Raw genomic sequence first — 15,678 nt, forward strand, 5'->3', positions numbered from 1 at the left:
CCCACACACACAACATACTTTGAGGACTACCGATATATTCCCATTTTGGAATGCCAAGTCACAAACTTCTTGTTAACTTAAAGCTAGGTTTGTTTTTATAGAGAAGAAAGGTTGCACTGAAGTGATGTTGGAAATAATTCACAATGATGTGGTATTGTACTAGAAACGCTATGAATATTTCCAGATTATCCTGTGGACATTTTTAACTCCAAAATTGAAAAATAGTTATCTCATTTTATCACAGAAAAAATAAACAAAATCTTGTGGAAAAACCATAAGCCTAAGTAGGACAAAAGCATGCCAAACCCAACCACTCTCTCCTATACAGCTTCTCTTTATCGCTTATGGATGGGTCCTGCACAACCAGGGGCTCCGTCTTCAAGTGAGCAGGTGTGCGCCACCGCAAGATCAAATACCTCGCATCATCTCACCATCATTGTTGACTATCGAAAGACTATAAGCCTCTGAGGAGATTTGTCAGAGTCCATGGATTCCACCAGTGGGCATCAAACCATGATTGGTGTGATGCTGGCCCACGTGTGTCCGCATTCATTCTGGTCGTATCTCATCATGTTGACTCGATGTCATATTGCGTTCTTCTAGCCTCTCGTCCGAATAGAAGCCTCTGCGTCTCTCCTATCTATTTCCCCACCCAAAATTGACCCAGAGAAGCGTCATCTTTCACGCATTCGTCTAAATGTTGTTGTTTTTCTTGTCGTCTCCCCACCCTCCTCGACCATCTTCGACCATGAATTCATCCTCCATGAGAGATTCTGGTCCATCTGGACCAGTTCCCCTTCTCCATGTGCCTTTTATTGATGAAGCTTCATGTGTCGTCGTTGCTCCTGCGATCATATCTCCCCATGCCCCTTCCCATTGCTATGTTGATGTACACCTCATCCTTTTGCAAGATCTGGTGCATTGCCAAGGATATCCGACATGTTATCATGTGGCGCTCACGAACATGGGTCCCACTATCGAGCCTCTCGATCACTGGGACCCACGTAGTTTTATTCATTTAAAACCCAATGTCTTGACCCCACCTGTTATCCAATATGGTTAGCCAACCAGTCCCTGAGAAGTGTTTTCCATGTTTTATTGTGTTTCTAAAAAAATCCAAGTTAGCCATTTAATCTTGTAAAAAATTGAAAATTCATATGAAGTCGGGAAATTGTGTATAACATACCGAAATTTTAATCAAAATGTGGAGATGTTTACAACATGTTTCATGGATGATAACCCAACCGTTCAACATGTTGGTGCTAATAACTCTAAAACAACTTTAAGTTAATATTGTTTCTAAAATGTTATAATAGTTGCATTTTGAGCCAATGAAATTGAACCTTGTTGCATTACACTCTTCATACTAAACATATTTCCATGTCATATCATCTGTCTAGCTCTTTTTTGCATTGTATTATGATTCTTTTATTGAACGAATGCCCTTCAACTTTTCTGGTCCTTTGCTTCTTCTCGATGGAGAGAAATACTTCGACGTAGAGTCCCAGTACACCGAAGAGCGGTGTTGAAGCACTATGATTCCAATCAAGCAAAATCTGCTTGCTCAATTTGATACCTGGTTTGTCAAACTTACTTTGGGCTCGCTTAATCAGTTGCATTTGATTCAACTATAGTTTACCGATAGTTGATTAGAGTAACCCTAGTCCTTTGCATGACTTGATCTTGCAATTCTGGTATGCTTTACTACCGATCATATCACGATTAAGAGTTTCTTGAGCTCTGGTGTTAACCTTTATGTATCTTCTATACTTATCCATGCTTAGTTGTTATGTGTTTACCCATCTATGGTTTGTTGAATGGGAGCTCAAAGTTGAATCTTGGATGTTAGAAGTTTACGCGGATAACCGAATTGTAGGCACGTGCTTTAAAGGTTTGCATGAGAGGCCACTTCGGGAAGGCGGTAGGTTGTCTCATGTTTGCCGCTCTTAGGACTCTCCTCGCAATGATGATCAATATGACAGTCAAAGTTAAATGACACAAAATAATAACATGGTACACATGTAATTTGGTGCTCAACTTTGACTATCATTTGACCAACAAGATGTGGGTTATGTATGTGCCAAAAAATATCATCGAATTCATATTCAAGAAACATCCCAATAATATTTTTTTATAATACACATATTATCAATCAAGTTCATGTCCAAAGTAAAATCACAAAATACGAGGACACTTTGTGTATAGGGAAGGACGAAGCAGTATTATGTCCCAGATAACACCCTTCCAAAAGACAACTTTTTTTTTTGGATAAACTCCCAAAATTTAACTCAGTGGATTGCTACGATCAAAGGTGACCAAGGAAATTGAATGGTTCGAAAACATTGAACATAAGCATGACGATTACCCTATTTTGTCCCTCAAAGAAAATAAAAAGATATCCAAAAAAAAACTCGATCAATCATTCATTCACTCATTTTTCTATTTTCACGCACACTGCCCAAAATGGACCATCAGGTCAGTGCCTTTCCTCCTTAGCCCAGGCATGTTCCCCTTTTCTCCGAAAAGACATTGACCATTTCGTCCTCAGGGATCTCAGGCTAAAACCCACGCCGAGAATTAGGCTAGTGTCAGCGAGTGTTGACACTAGGAGTCAGACTCGCCCCGCTCCAGCCTCCAGTAGTAACTGAAGCTTCTAAACCTCGGCGACATCCTGCCAAGAGTAGAGCAGAGGGGCTAGGTGAGAGAAGAAGAGGAGCTTAGTCGGGCATGGTGGGGCGCGAGGGTCAGGGGAGCAGGCGGTCGGAGCTGCAGGAGAGGGAGAGGCGGCAGCGGGAGGAGGAGCAGGAGAGCGCGCGGCGGGAGGAGCAGGAGAGGGAGAGCAGGGAGGCGGCGGCCGCCATGGCGGCGAAGGAGGAGGGGGAGAGCGGCCAGTTCGGGCAGCAATTCGCCAGGGTGTTCTTTCCGCACCTATACGGGGGGAGATTGGTGAGGTTCCTTGAATCTTTGATTATAATCCGCAGGGTGTTGTTGATTGATTTCTCTTGGATTGACTCAAGTTGCCATTTCTATGATTAGCCGATCCGATGTTGCTTCTGTGCTTAACTCCTCATTTGCTACATCTCAGTACAAAAAGCAGAGTCTTGTCTCTCTGATTGTCTGATCTATGAGAGTTTTGCTTTTGATAGTGTTTCTGATGCCACAGGTGGATCTTGTATGATGTTGTTTCAAAGATTCTTAGCTGGTTATGCCTTTGGTTGTGGGAGTGGAATAATGTGATCTCTTTGATCCACTGCCTCGTGGCAGGGGAATCTCCTCGGTTGATGTACATTTAATGGCATAAATGTTTTTTTTTTCCTTTCGGTATCAGGGCCTCTTTGATTCCTCTTTGGTTTAAATGTTTTTTTCTTCATATAAAATTTGGAAGGACTGGAATCCTTAGGAATTTTTTCTATCAAGTTGTGTGAAGGCCCGTGGGTGCAGTAATTCTAACAGTCTAACTTTCATTTTTTTTTTCACTTTCCCAAGGTAGAGAAATTCCATGTTATGCAACCTGCAGGAATGGTCGCTGCCGTCTCTGGCATTGACCCGGTGAAGTTGTACTCTCCGTGAAGATGCAGAGTACCAATTGTTAGACGGTCTTTGGGTTGAATTCCATAGTAATTTATTCTAAGGATTCTATTGCGCTATATTTTATAAGAAAATTTCCATCGACTTAAACCTCTTGAAATAATCATTTTTCCAATGGTGTAATAAACAAAACTCTGGCCCAAATTCAATCTTGTGGGATTCAAGTGGACATAACATTGCAGTACTATGTCCTATTCATATTCCCACATTTTTGAAATTTGATAGGAATTTTTCAGGATCCTGTCTCTTAGGATTTGTTTTTGCTATAGATCTTGTTTGATTGAAAGATAGGAACTCATGGAAAAAATATGTACTCTACATACATTTTCGAAGGAAAATATCCATTTAGTCTGATCACATGGACACACTCGTATTTTCATTTTTTTTTTGGTAGTACTGAGCATGCCATGTCATCCAGGTCCTATGTTTTTGGAATTCTGTCAATCAAAGAGGCCCCTAGTATTTTTGTCAATCTTTGTTAGTTCAGTGCCCTCCTTGAGGGTGGAGGAATTAATCTTTATCAAGCTAGCACAGCATTGCCTATGCTTTACAAAGTTACACTTCTTCTGTCAGGGTTGAGAGTGCTATTTTGTGTGTTTCATTTAGCTGATTAGGAGCTTTCTCTGCATAGAGCTTGTACTTATATATAGAAGTGCTCTCTGGTAGTCCAGTATATGGTATAAATGTTGATTAACAGCTTAAGGGGCATATAATATGGTATGATGTGATTTCTTTCTTTCCTTCCGTAAAAACAATGTTGTCCATTTACATATTAGTACTTCAGCCCCAAGTTGTCGGCAGATGTATTAGTTGCTCAACTAACATGTAGAGATAAATGCACAACTGTTGTTTTGTGTTAATAGATGATATCTTATCTGTTCATTGTTGCTTTAATAAGCTTGCAACATCAACATATACGTGATTCTGTGCATTAACAAGAGATGAAGAGAACAAAGAGGCAACTAGTTGTGAAGGCAACACATATTTTTGTTCAAACAATGCCTGAACTCAGAAAAACAAATCAGAGGCTTTGTTGTCCTTAGAACTAACACGATCTTCGTTTATTGTGATTGCGTCTGTAATTCCTTCGTGAAGAGCAACTTTTTGTTGTATCTCTTGTCCAGCAGCAGAATCTTTGCCCTCGCCCTACGTTATGGTCGTGTCCTTGGTCCTCATCGCATCACCCTATAGAATATGGAAAAATCCGAAAGTAGCGGGACCAAATTATAGCATAAAAAGGTCAAGACCAAAAGTGAATATTAGCATTTTATCAATTGACTTAAACCTTAATGTTAAGTAGATAGTATTAGTGATCTGTTAAATAATTTCCTGAGGATAATGATACGATACTCATAATAGAAAGTTTTGTATATGGATATCCTTGTGTAAATTATTGCATGGTTTAATTGAAGGAACCATCTTGTATCAATATCCCTTGTATGAAATGCATTACCATGGTATGTGGTCAATGGAAAGACATGCTAGATAGATACTCTGGCAATGTTTCACTAATGCACATTTCATCATTTAGGAAATGATATCAGGCTTGTTTTTCTGACCTAGGATAACCGGAACCTTCTAGTCTGTCACATCACATGTCATATAGTATTTGCTTGGTAGCGTTGTCACCAAACTGTGATCATATTGCACATTTAGTTCACATCGTTACAATTACTTGTGTGTATTCCAGAAAAAATAACAAGGCTTTGTATGTTGATGCTATGCAGAGAATTCCAGCATCGTTCAACCAGTACCTTCAGAATCAGCCTACTGGAGTGGTTTACCTAAAAGGTCAAAGTGGGAACACATGGCTTGCAGAACTGGCTTCAGACAACGAAGGGTTGTTCTTTGTGAAGGGATGGAAGGAATTTGTAAGAGATCATTCGATTGAGACGGGTCACTTTTTAACCTTCCGTTATGATGGGCGCTCACGGTTCTCAGTTGTTATATTTGATAAAATGTGCGTTGAGAAGCCTTCTGCTTTCTATGCTAAGCCTTGCAAGGATCAGGCTGTTAAACAAAAAATTAGTGAAGGGGACATTGACATGAATGTAGCTGATCCATCAGAAGTAATGGCCTCCCCCCTGGGGGTGAGTGATGAAACCACAAGGAAAAGGGTTACAGTGGATGCAAATGGCTCTACATCGAAGAAGTGCTCTTGTGTGTTTGAAAACTGTAGGCCTGAAACTTCTGTCATTGCTTGTAAGGCGACACTTGGTTGTGTGCATCAACCGATGCAGAGGCTAGAGTTATCCTCCTTCTCAAAAATAACTTGTAAGGCGACATTACCTAGTGTTAACATGGATATGAATTCGGCTGACCGACCAGAAACAGTTGTTGTCCCCTTAGAGGAGAGTAACAGGACCACAAGGAAGAGGATTAGAGAAATGGACGCAAACCGTTCTGTATTTCAGAAGTTATGTATTGCCTCAGACAAGGGTAAGAAAAAGTGTCCTGGAGCTTCAGTTGGTACTCACAAGTCGGGATCAACAGGTCTTAACAGCAATGAAGGTAATACATGTCTCTAGTTTTGAGGGCTGTGTAAGATTTTTGTTGACATAGTCAGCATATATGTAGTAGCTAGTAACATCTCACAATCATAGGCGAGGGAGGTTCTATCTCTGTTATCTAAAATAAAGTAGCTAGTAATAGTCTAACAGATGACAATTAATTTATTTTTTTCAACTGTTGGAGCGACAAGCCAACAGCATGAAATAGTGTTCATATTTGCATAAAGGACTTGCCCCATCCATAACATGTCTAATACAGTACAGTTTACACTCTTTATTGGTTTCCATCATTCCATGCATCATCGTAATACAGTACTGGCAAGTTTTTGCTAGAAGAGTCCCATTCTGAGCTGTAGGAAGACTATTAATATCAATTTCGTTAAAACTAGCTGAATTTTTACCGTAGCTTACTTGAAAGTGCTAAATATTCTTATATTTCTGTTACAAACATACTCTCTAAACCACAGATTCTGATTCGTCAAGGAGCATGTTAGAAAAAAGTATCTCTTGCATCAAGTCTGAATCGTCATCAGCCATGCGACTCAAAATGAATAAGGATGTGGCTAGACGTGGTAAAAGTAAGTTGTCCGTCGCAAAAAACTCCCCTGATGTCAATAAGCTCTGCTTCAATGTATGATTAGTAAGACATGCAGTATTATAAGTATGTGATTTTTGTAAAAAAACTTATGCTGTTGCACTTGTCAGATAGAGTGACAGGTGGAAAACAACTAAAAGTAATATCGCAAAGGCCAGCGGTAACTGAAGAACAGAAGAATCAGGCTCTGCAAAGGGCAAAGCAATTTAAATCCAAAAGTCCTTTCGGTCTCCATATAATGAAGGAGTCTTATGTATACGTGGGTTTTTTCATGGTGATGTTGCTTTTCTCGCATATTTAGTACTTCTATCGAGTTCAAAATGGTTCCTTTTTTTCTGGATTTTAGTACCATTTCTTTTTGTGTGTGCATTAATAGAACCAAACATCACTCCGGTTGGCTACCTGAGTACCTGTGCTGTGCAAGTAGGCTCACTGCCTATTTTTGCTTGAGCCCTAGACTCCGCAGGGTGCTCAGGTCTTCTCCTTTATTAACGAAAATACCACCGAGGGCTAGTCCTGGCTGATGCCATTTCATTTGTTTGGGTGTGCATGAACAGGATCCTTTAGTGCACATATTGAATTGCCACTAGTTGTTATTCAGTTTATTCTGTCTCTGTTAGATAATTCCCTTGATGGCGTTGCTTAGCCAATTCATTGATTTCACATCCATCCGTGTTATTATGTTAGGAGATAAACATTTACTGATCTTTGTTTATAAAATTATCAAGTGGTGTCCGTGACACGAGATTGTTGCTTTAGACTCCATTTCCCCGCTCAAAATTTTCAAGTAGAAAATCCCGCCAAAGTACCATCCAAAAAATTTGGTTGTCTTAGTTTACTTCACGGTAGGGAAACATTTATGTTTCAGATACTTTCTAGTCCAATTAATAGTTGTGCCATATATGTATATCTGTGACTTGCCTGTTTTCGCTGTCACCCCTTTCCTGAAATACTTCCTTGTATTGCAGAAAATATCATGTGAATTCGTAAGGGAGTATTTTCCACATGCCAGCAGGAATTTTAAACTGTGGGATCCACAAGGAAAGTCTTGGGACGTTAAGTATGTCTACTACAGTGACCGTTCTGTCGGTGCTTTCAGCGCTGGATGGGGCAAGTTTGCTGTAGGCAATAATCTGGAGAAGTTCGACATCTGCATCTTTGAGCTATTCGGAGAGGATAACATAAAAGTACATATCTACAGAGTTGTCCCAGAAATAACTCCGTTCCTCCCGGGTCCTGGCAGGAAATAACAGTCATGTGCACATGTTGAGGGAGTGCTCTCTTCCATTACCTTGAACATATCAGGGTATGTCTGAAGTTCCACTGATCAGGGACTGTAGTAGGAAAGAAGATGACAGTATTCAGATATTGGTGACATTTTGTTAAAAAAAGTGACTGGCTAATAAAAATGGCCCCAGTTATATCTGTCCAAGATTTTTTTTTTGTAGCATTGCTGCAATCGTAATGCAACATTATTTGAACAGCATATTTTTTTTGTGTGGATCTCTGCCCTGAAGATGAACCAGTGGTTGATTGCGGTGATGTCTTCTGAAGCGAGTGCATGAGGCGCTCGCCGAGGGTCTGCTAGACCGAATGTGTGCTCCTATTTTAACAACATGTTTCTTCACCCATTGCCGGGTTTATAGGTGTTGAGCGGTGACTCTGGATTAATGCAGACGTTGGGTTTCTCCTTTTTGAAAAAAGAAAGATAGCACCCTGATCCAGAAAGCTGTTTGTATCTTTTATTAATTTTGGCATTTTATTAATGGTTACTAATAAATCGACCTGTCCTTTTCACAAAAAAAAAAACTCAGCTGTAGTAATTTTTTTAATTAGTGTGCATCAAGTAGATACCGTCCTGTGCTACCAGATGTGTACAATCAAAGGTGAAATTTGAATGCTTCGAAAATATTTAACATAAATGCATGACGAATTCTCTATTTTGCCCCTGAAAGAAGAACAGAAAAAAAATCTTACAAAAGTCCATCGATCATTCACTGATTTATCTATTTTGACGCACATGCATGCATGATCTCTGCAGCACAATTGCCCAAAAAGGACCATCAGGTCAGGGCCTTTCATCCTCAGCCGAGGCATGCTCCCTTTTCTGTGAAAAGACATTGACCATTTCGTCCTCGGGGATCTCACGCTAAAACCCACGCTGAGAATTAGCGGAGATGGGGCCCACAGTCAGCGAGTGTTGACCGTGGGAGTCAGAGGACAATGACACCCTCACTCCCTGCTCCAGACTCCAGCGGTAACTGAAGTTCATAAACCTCGGCGGCATCCTCCCAATAGTTGAGTAGGGGGTAGGTGAGAGAAGAAGAGAGCTTGGTCGGGCATGGTGGGGCCGGGTAGCAGGCGGCGGGAGCTGCAGGAGAGGCGGCGGCGGGAGGAGGAGCAGGAGAGGGAGGGGAGCGCGCGGCGGGAGGTGGAGCTGGAGAGGGAGACCAGGGAGACGGCGGCCGCCATGGCCGCGACGGCGATGGAGAAGGGTAAGGAGAAAGAGAAAGAGAAGGGGAAGGAGAAGGAGGGGGAGGGGGAGTTCGGGCAGCAATTCGCCAGGGTGTTCTTTCCGCACCTATACGGGGAGAGATTGGTGAGAGCTCCTTGCATCTTTGATTATAATCTTCAGGATGTTGCTGATTGATTTTTCTTGGATTGACTCAAGTTGCTATCCCGATCCGATGTTGGTTCTTTTTTTTTGTGAGAAGGTTCATTTGCCATATTCCAGTACAAAAAAACAGTGTTGTCTTTCTGATAGTCTGATATATGACTGTTTGCTTTTGATTGTGTATCTGATGCCAAAGGTGAGCAGGATGTTTACTCATTATTATTGTGAATCTTGTATGGTGTTATTTGGAAGATTCTAAGCTGCTTATGCTTTTGGATGTGGGAATAAAGCGCTTCCTTTGATCCACCACCTGGTGGCAGCAGGGGAATCTCGGTTGATGTACATTTAATAGCATGGTTTTTTTTTTGCCTTGAATATCAGGGCCTCTTTGGTTCGAATGTTTCTTTCATAGATATTTGGAATAATTGGAATTCTTAGAAATTTCCCTAAGAAGTTCGTTTGAAGGCCCACGGCTGCAGTAACTCTAACTGTCCTTGTCGCATAAGTAGTGACCTGCACGAATGGTGTTACCACTGCCCCACTGTCTCTGACATGGACCCGGTGATATTGAATTCTCGGTGAAGATGCATACCAGCGGCTAGATGGTCCTAGGATTGCATCCATAGGAAGTTTTTCTAAATTTTATTATGCAATTTTTCATAAGAAAATTTCCATTGACCCAACGCTCTTGGAAAGAATCCTTTTATTTTTGCTATTGTAACCAAACAAAACTATGGAGAAAATTCAATCTCTTGGGACTTAAGTGGACATAACGTTGCAATCATATGTTCTTGTCATATTCCCGCGTTTTTGGAATCATGCAAACCAAATAGTCTCTCCATGGAATTCGATAGGAATTTTTGAGGATTCAATTTCTTAGGATTTTTTCCCTGTAGACCTGGTTTGATTTGCAAGATTTGATTTTTTTTTAGGATTGAACATGTCATGGCATGGAAAAATATCCATTGAGTCTGACCTCATGGAATTTTTTGTTTGTTTTCTGATAAGCTGTTAACTATGGCAATCACTTAATCCTTCAAAAAGTTTGTGGGCTTCTCTTTGCCCCAACCAAATAACCTTGTATACGTAATCTCGTATTTTTAATTTTTGTAGGATTGAACATGTCATGACATCCAGCTCCTGTGCTTTTGGAATCCTGTCGAACAAAGAGGACCTTAGTATTTTTGGTAATCTTTGTTAGTTTAGTTGTCCTTCATGAGAGTGGAAGAATTAATCTTGATCAAGCTAGCACAGCATTGCCCATGCTTACACAGATACACTACTTTGTCAGGGTTGAGAGTGGTATTTTGTGTGTTTCATTTAGCTAGTTAGGAACTTTTCTCTGCTTAGGGCTTACTACTTATATACGGAAATGCGCTCTGGTAGCCCAGTATATAGTATGGAATGTTGATTAACAGCTTAAGGGACGCATTATATGGCATAATGTCCCTTCTCAGAAAAAAAAAGATATGGTATAATCTGATTTAATTTTTTCCTTCCGTCAGAACAATATTGTCCATTCACATATCGGTCCTTCAGCCAGAAGTTGTCGGCAGACAATCATTAGTAGTTTACTTCTTGAGAGTTCCATAGAGATAAATGCACAAATGATGTTTTGTGTGAATAACATTGCACTTCGTGAGGGTAAGGCTTGCCACTAACACCTTCCCCAGACCCCGCACAGTGCGGGAGCTCTCAGCACTGGGTACGTCCTTTTGATGTTTTGTGTGAATAGATGATATCTTATATGTTTATTGTTGCCTTCATAAGTTTAAGCTTGCAAAATCGCATGTGTGTCCTCATGTACATTAATAAGAGAACAAAGAGGCAACTAGTTGCGGAAGCAACTTATATATTTTTTCAAACAGTGACCGAACTCAGAAGCACGAATCAGAGGTTTTCATGTCCCTAGAATTAACAAGACCTTGGTTTCTTGTAATTCCCTCTTTAATTCCCTTCAAGAAGAGCAACTTCTCGTTGTGTCTCCTATCCAGCATCAACATATTTGTCCCTGCCCTGCGTTGTGGTGATGTTCACAGTTCTCATGACAGCACCCTATAAAATATGGACAACTTCCGAAGTGGAGGGACTGAATTTAGCATTAAAAGGTCTAGATTAAAAGTAACCTTTTACCCTGAACTCACTTAAACTTTAATCTTCAATCTGTTAAATCATTTCCTGAGGATTATGATATGATGTTTAAAACAGAAAGATGTGCATATGGATATCCTTGTGTAAGTTATTGCATGGTTTAATTGAAGGCATCATGTTTTGTCCATTTGTGAAATGCATTACCGTGCTATCTGGTGCATGGAGAAAGTGTTATATAGATGTTCTTGCAGTGTTTTGTTAATGCATTTTTTTTATCGTTTAGGCAGTGGTTCAGGCTTGTTTCACTGGCCTAGGAAATTGGCGCCTTTTAATATGTCACATGACATGACATGCCATATAGTATTTGCTTGATAGCTTTGTCCCTGATCTGTGATCATATTGCACATTTAGTTCACATCGTTACAATTACTTGTGTGTATTCCAGAAAAAATAACAAGGCTTTGTATGTTGATGCTATGCAGAGAATTCCAGCATCGTTCAACCAGTACCTTCAGAATCAGCCTACTGGAGTGGTTTACCTAAAAGGTCAAAGTGGGAACACATGGCTTGCAGAACTGGCTTCAGACAATGAAGGGTTGTTCTTTGTGAAGGGATGGAAGGAATTTGTGAGAGATCACTCGATTGGGACGGGTCACTTTTTAACATTCCGTTATGATGGACACTCACAGTTCTCAGTAACTATATTTGATGCAATGTGCATTGAGAAGCCCTCGGCTTTCCACGCTAAGCCTTGCAAGCATATGGTCATTAAACTAGAAGTTAGTGAAGGGGACATTGACATGAATGCAGCTGGCCCATCACAAGTAGTGGCCTCTCCCCTGGAGGCGAGTGATAAAACCACAAGGAAGAGGGTTACAGAATTGGATGCAAATGGCTCTACATCGAAGAAGTGTTGTAGTGTCTTGGAAAACTGTAGGCCTGAAACTTCGGTCGTAGCTTGTAAGGAAACACTAACTAGCGTTAACATGGACATGGATTCAGCTTACCCACAAGAAAGAGTGGTTGTCCCCCTTGAGGAGAGCAACAGAACCACAAGGAAGAGGATTAGAGAAATGGATGCAAATGACTTTGAATTGCAGAAGTTGTCTATCTCTTCAGACAAGGGTAAGAAAAAGTGTCCTGGAGCTTCAGTTGGTACTTACAAGTCGGCATCAAGCCTTAACAGTACCGAAGGTAAAACTTATCTTCAATTTTAATATGGACTAATATTCGTTTTGACATAGTCAGCATATATGTAGTAGCTAGTAACATCTCACTATGTGTAGGTCAGGGAGGTTATGTCTCTTCTTATCTAAAATAAAAGCTAGTGAACAGTTCCATTATTTTTGAAATTGTTGGAGCAACAAGCCGACAGAAAGTAGTATGCATATTTGCATAATAATTGCATGAAGGACTTGCCACATCCATACCATGTCTAGTACAGTACAGCTTACACTCTTTATTGTTTGCCATGCATTGTCGTACTACAGTACAGGCAAGTATTTGCTAGAAGAGAACCATTTTGAGCTCTAGGTTAGAGATGGCTAACATCAACTTTGTTAAAAGTAATTATGAAATTTGTACTGTATCTAGTACTTGAAAGTCCTAGGGATTTATATATTTCCTTTACAAACATACTCTCTCTATCACAGATTCTGATTCCTCAAGCAGCATGTTAGAACAAAGTATTTCTTCGATCAAGTCTGAATTGTCACCACCCATGCGGCTCAGAAAGAATAAGGATGCAGCTAGATGTGGTAAATGTGAGTTGTCCGTCCCAAAAACCATCGTGATATCAGAAAGCTTTGCTATAATTTACGATCAGTAGGACATGCAGTTATTATAAATGTGTGGTTTCTGTATATAAATTTTTGCTATTGCACTTGTCAGATAGCGCTTCAGGTCAAAGACAACTGAAAGTAATATCGCAAAGGCCAGTGGTAACTGAAGAACAGAAGAACCAGGCTTTGCAAAGGGCAAAGAAATTTGAATCCAAGAATCCGTTCGGTCTCCAGATAATGAAGGAGTCTTATGTATATGTGGGGTTTTTCTTGGTAATGTTACTTCTATTTTCACGTATTTACTACTTCTATTGTGTTAAGAACCATTCCTATATTCCCCTTATTTTAGGACCATTTATTTCTGTATGTGCATGAATAGAACCGAGCGTCACTCAGTTGGCTACATGAGTACCTTCCTTTAGTGCACATTTTGATTTGCCACTAGCTGTTATTCAATCTTTTTTATCACTGTTATAGTCTTTTCTTGAGGTATCTGCGACTTGCCTGATTTTTTTTTATCCCGTTCCTGAGTCACTTCCTTGTATTGCAGACTATCCCTAGTGAATTTGCAAGGGAATGTTTTCCACGTGCCAACAGGAAGATAAAACTGTGGGATCCACAAGGAAAGTCTTGGGATGTTAACTATGTCTATAACAGCCAGCGTTCTGTAGGCGCTTTCAGCGGTGGCTGGGGCAAGTTTGCTGTAGGCAATAATCTGGAGACGTTTGACATCTGTGTCTTCGAGCTCATCTCGAAGGACAACATAAAAGTACACATCTACAGAGTTGTCCCAGAAATAACTCCATTCCTCCCCGGTCCTGGCCGGAAATAACAGTCATGTGGACATGTTGAGGGAGTGTTCTCTTCCATCATTTAGAAAAGATGTCAGGGTCTGTCTGCAATTTCAGTGATTTGGGGCTGTAGTAGGCAATAAGTAGACATTATAGAGATATTGGTGATATTTTATTTTAAAAATAAGTGAGTCGCCAATAAAATTAGCTGTGGTCTTATTGGATTGTTCAAGAATAATCTAGTACTACCATTGCTGCCATTGTAATTCCATATTATTTGGAAAAAAATATTCTATTATAGTTTTTATTGATGCCCCTTAGTTTCCACTTATAGACTTGTCAGTATATTTTCATGCATTTTTGTGTATATCTTCCTGAGCGAAAAAACCAGATAGGCTCATACATTTGCCTTTGCATCTCTGGTGGCGCGTTTGCAACTACAAGAGAAGGTCGTGATCTGATAATGGTTCATCCTTATATTCGAAAGATAGCCAACAAACAAGTGCAGATTGTAGAAAATTAGGGTTAGGAGCTATTCGGTCTACCCTCTATTTCTCCGCCTTATCGGTGGTGCCACTCACAATGCATATTGAGGCTAGAGGGTAAGGATCTTTATATAGACTCCAAATTCTAGATAGTACAATTCCACATCTATTATTCCCTGTTATTTCCTGTATAATTCCACATCGAGGTTTTGATTCCGGGAGTATAACAATGTAGTGAACATGTAAAATATTGCAAGCCATAAATTCCAACATCTCGACTTGGCTGAAAATATTTTATGCAACAAAGTGAATTCCCATGCTATTAACATGGTCAAAAGATTCCCTCAACGCATTCATATTGCATATATACTTTATGAGTTTTGGAGTCATATTATCACAAAGTAACAGGTTATGATGGGAAGCAAATTTGGTGCACATGAGCACCAGTGCTCTCAGTTTTTAAAATATTTAAAAACTGAATTTCTACATTTTAAAAAATTATCACATTTATTCCATGAATACATACACATATTCTGAATAATCATGCAAAGTTTCGGTAGAAATTGCATTGTATTTTGAGCTACAGGAAAATAACAAAATTGTAGCTACGTATAGAGGTATATGTTTGTCAGAAATTTGTCTTTTTTGTATAGCTCAAAATATAACATATTTTTCTTCAAAATTTCTACCGTACCTTCAGAATGTTTATATATGTGGGTATTTAATTTCATATTTTTTCAAATTCAAAAAAATTGATTTTTAAAAATCAGGAGCACTGGTGCTCATGTGCCAAGTACACTTTTCGGTTATGATGCACCTTCCACGACCACGATTATATATATATAAATAATTCCCTTAGCTCATGCCTTCCTTTAATGCTTGAAGCGCATCAAAGTGTTCATATTTTATAATGAAGGAACATTTGAATCGTGTTTCCTTTCTGCACCACAAGAACTTACAAAAGTAAATATTAAGACATAACATAAAATATATTACCTTGTACGGAGATCGTCTTGCCAAATAATGACACCAATGTATTCATGCAGCTGAAGGTTGTGACTATCAAAGTATGATGAACAATCCACAATTTCTTCATACCAGAGATCTTCTTCCAGGATTCGTCTTACACTTGATGACAATTCCAGCAAGTGTGATTTACAATGCTAATCAAAATTGTATTAATTCCACCGGCATGGCTAAGATTAGGTCGCATGAATAATGTC

At 39.8% G+C, this 15,678-nt stretch overlaps 2 protein-coding genes across 3 annotated transcripts; both read left to right on the plus strand.

Annotated features, from left to right (window-relative positions):
* The first annotated feature begins 2,523 nt into the window (after nt 1-2,523).
* On the plus strand, nt 2,524-8,118 carry LOC127294849 (B3 domain-containing protein Os11g0197600). Of its 2 annotated transcripts, none has more exons than XM_051324748.2 (5): nt 2,524-2,946; nt 5,316-6,099; nt 6,566-6,676; nt 6,804-6,952; nt 7,662-8,118. In XM_051324748.2, the coding sequence occupies exons 1-5, from the start codon at nt 2,728-2,730 to the stop codon at nt 7,941-7,943; spliced, it is 1,545 nt and encodes a 514-aa protein (XP_051180708.1). In that variant the 5' UTR covers nt 2,524-2,727; the 3' UTR covers nt 7,944-8,118. The 2 variants fall into 2 exon arrangements, with proteins under 2 accessions (XP_051180708.1, XP_051180707.1); XM_051324747.2 differs by having other exon boundaries at nt 2,527-2,946; nt 6,804-6,967.
* A 758-nt stretch (nt 8,119-8,876) lies between these two features.
* LOC139829698 (B3 domain-containing protein Os11g0197600-like) lies at nt 8,877-14,277 on the plus strand. Its single transcript, XM_051324749.2, has 5 exons — nt 8,877-9,292; nt 11,881-12,592; nt 13,051-13,161; nt 13,289-13,452; nt 13,730-14,277. Exons 1-5 carry the CDS (start codon nt 9,035-9,037, stop codon nt 14,009-14,011), a joined length of 1,527 nt encoding a protein of 508 aa, XP_051180709.1. The 5' UTR covers nt 8,877-9,034; the 3' UTR covers nt 14,012-14,277.
* The last annotated feature ends 1,401 nt before the right edge of the window (nt 14,278-15,678 follow it).

This window comes from Lolium perenne, chromosome 4, assembly GCF_019359855.2.
Source record: "Lolium perenne isolate Kyuss_39 chromosome 4, Kyuss_2.0, whole genome shotgun sequence".
NCBI classification, from domain to species: Eukaryota; Viridiplantae; Streptophyta; class Magnoliopsida; order Poales; family Poaceae; genus Lolium; species Lolium perenne.

Bases quoted from the DNA above. Each gene is read 5' to 3' on its own strand.
- LOC127294849 (XM_051324747.2), top strand. From the start codon at position 2,728: ATGGTGGGGCGCGAGGGTCAGGGGAGCAGGCGGTCGGAGCTGCAGGAG. The intron at 6,677-6,803 runs GTAAGTTGTCCG...TGCACTTGTCAG, and splicing joins TGTGGCTAGACGTGGTAAAA to ATAGAGTGACAGGTGGAAAA. The intron at 6,968-7,661 runs GTGATGTTGCTT...CTTGTATTGCAG, and splicing joins TATACGTGGGTTTTTTCATG to AAAATATCATGTGAATTCGT.
- LOC139829698 (XM_051324749.2), top strand. From the start codon at position 9,035: ATGGTGGGGCCGGGTAGCAGGCGGCGGGAGCTGCAGGAGAGGCGGCGG. The intron at 9,293-11,880 runs GTGAGAGCTCCT...GATGCTATGCAG, and splicing joins ACCTATACGGGGAGAGATTG to AGAATTCCAGCATCGTTCAA. The intron at 13,162-13,288 runs GTGAGTTGTCCG...TGCACTTGTCAG, and splicing joins TGCAGCTAGATGTGGTAAAT to ATAGCGCTTCAGGTCAAAGA.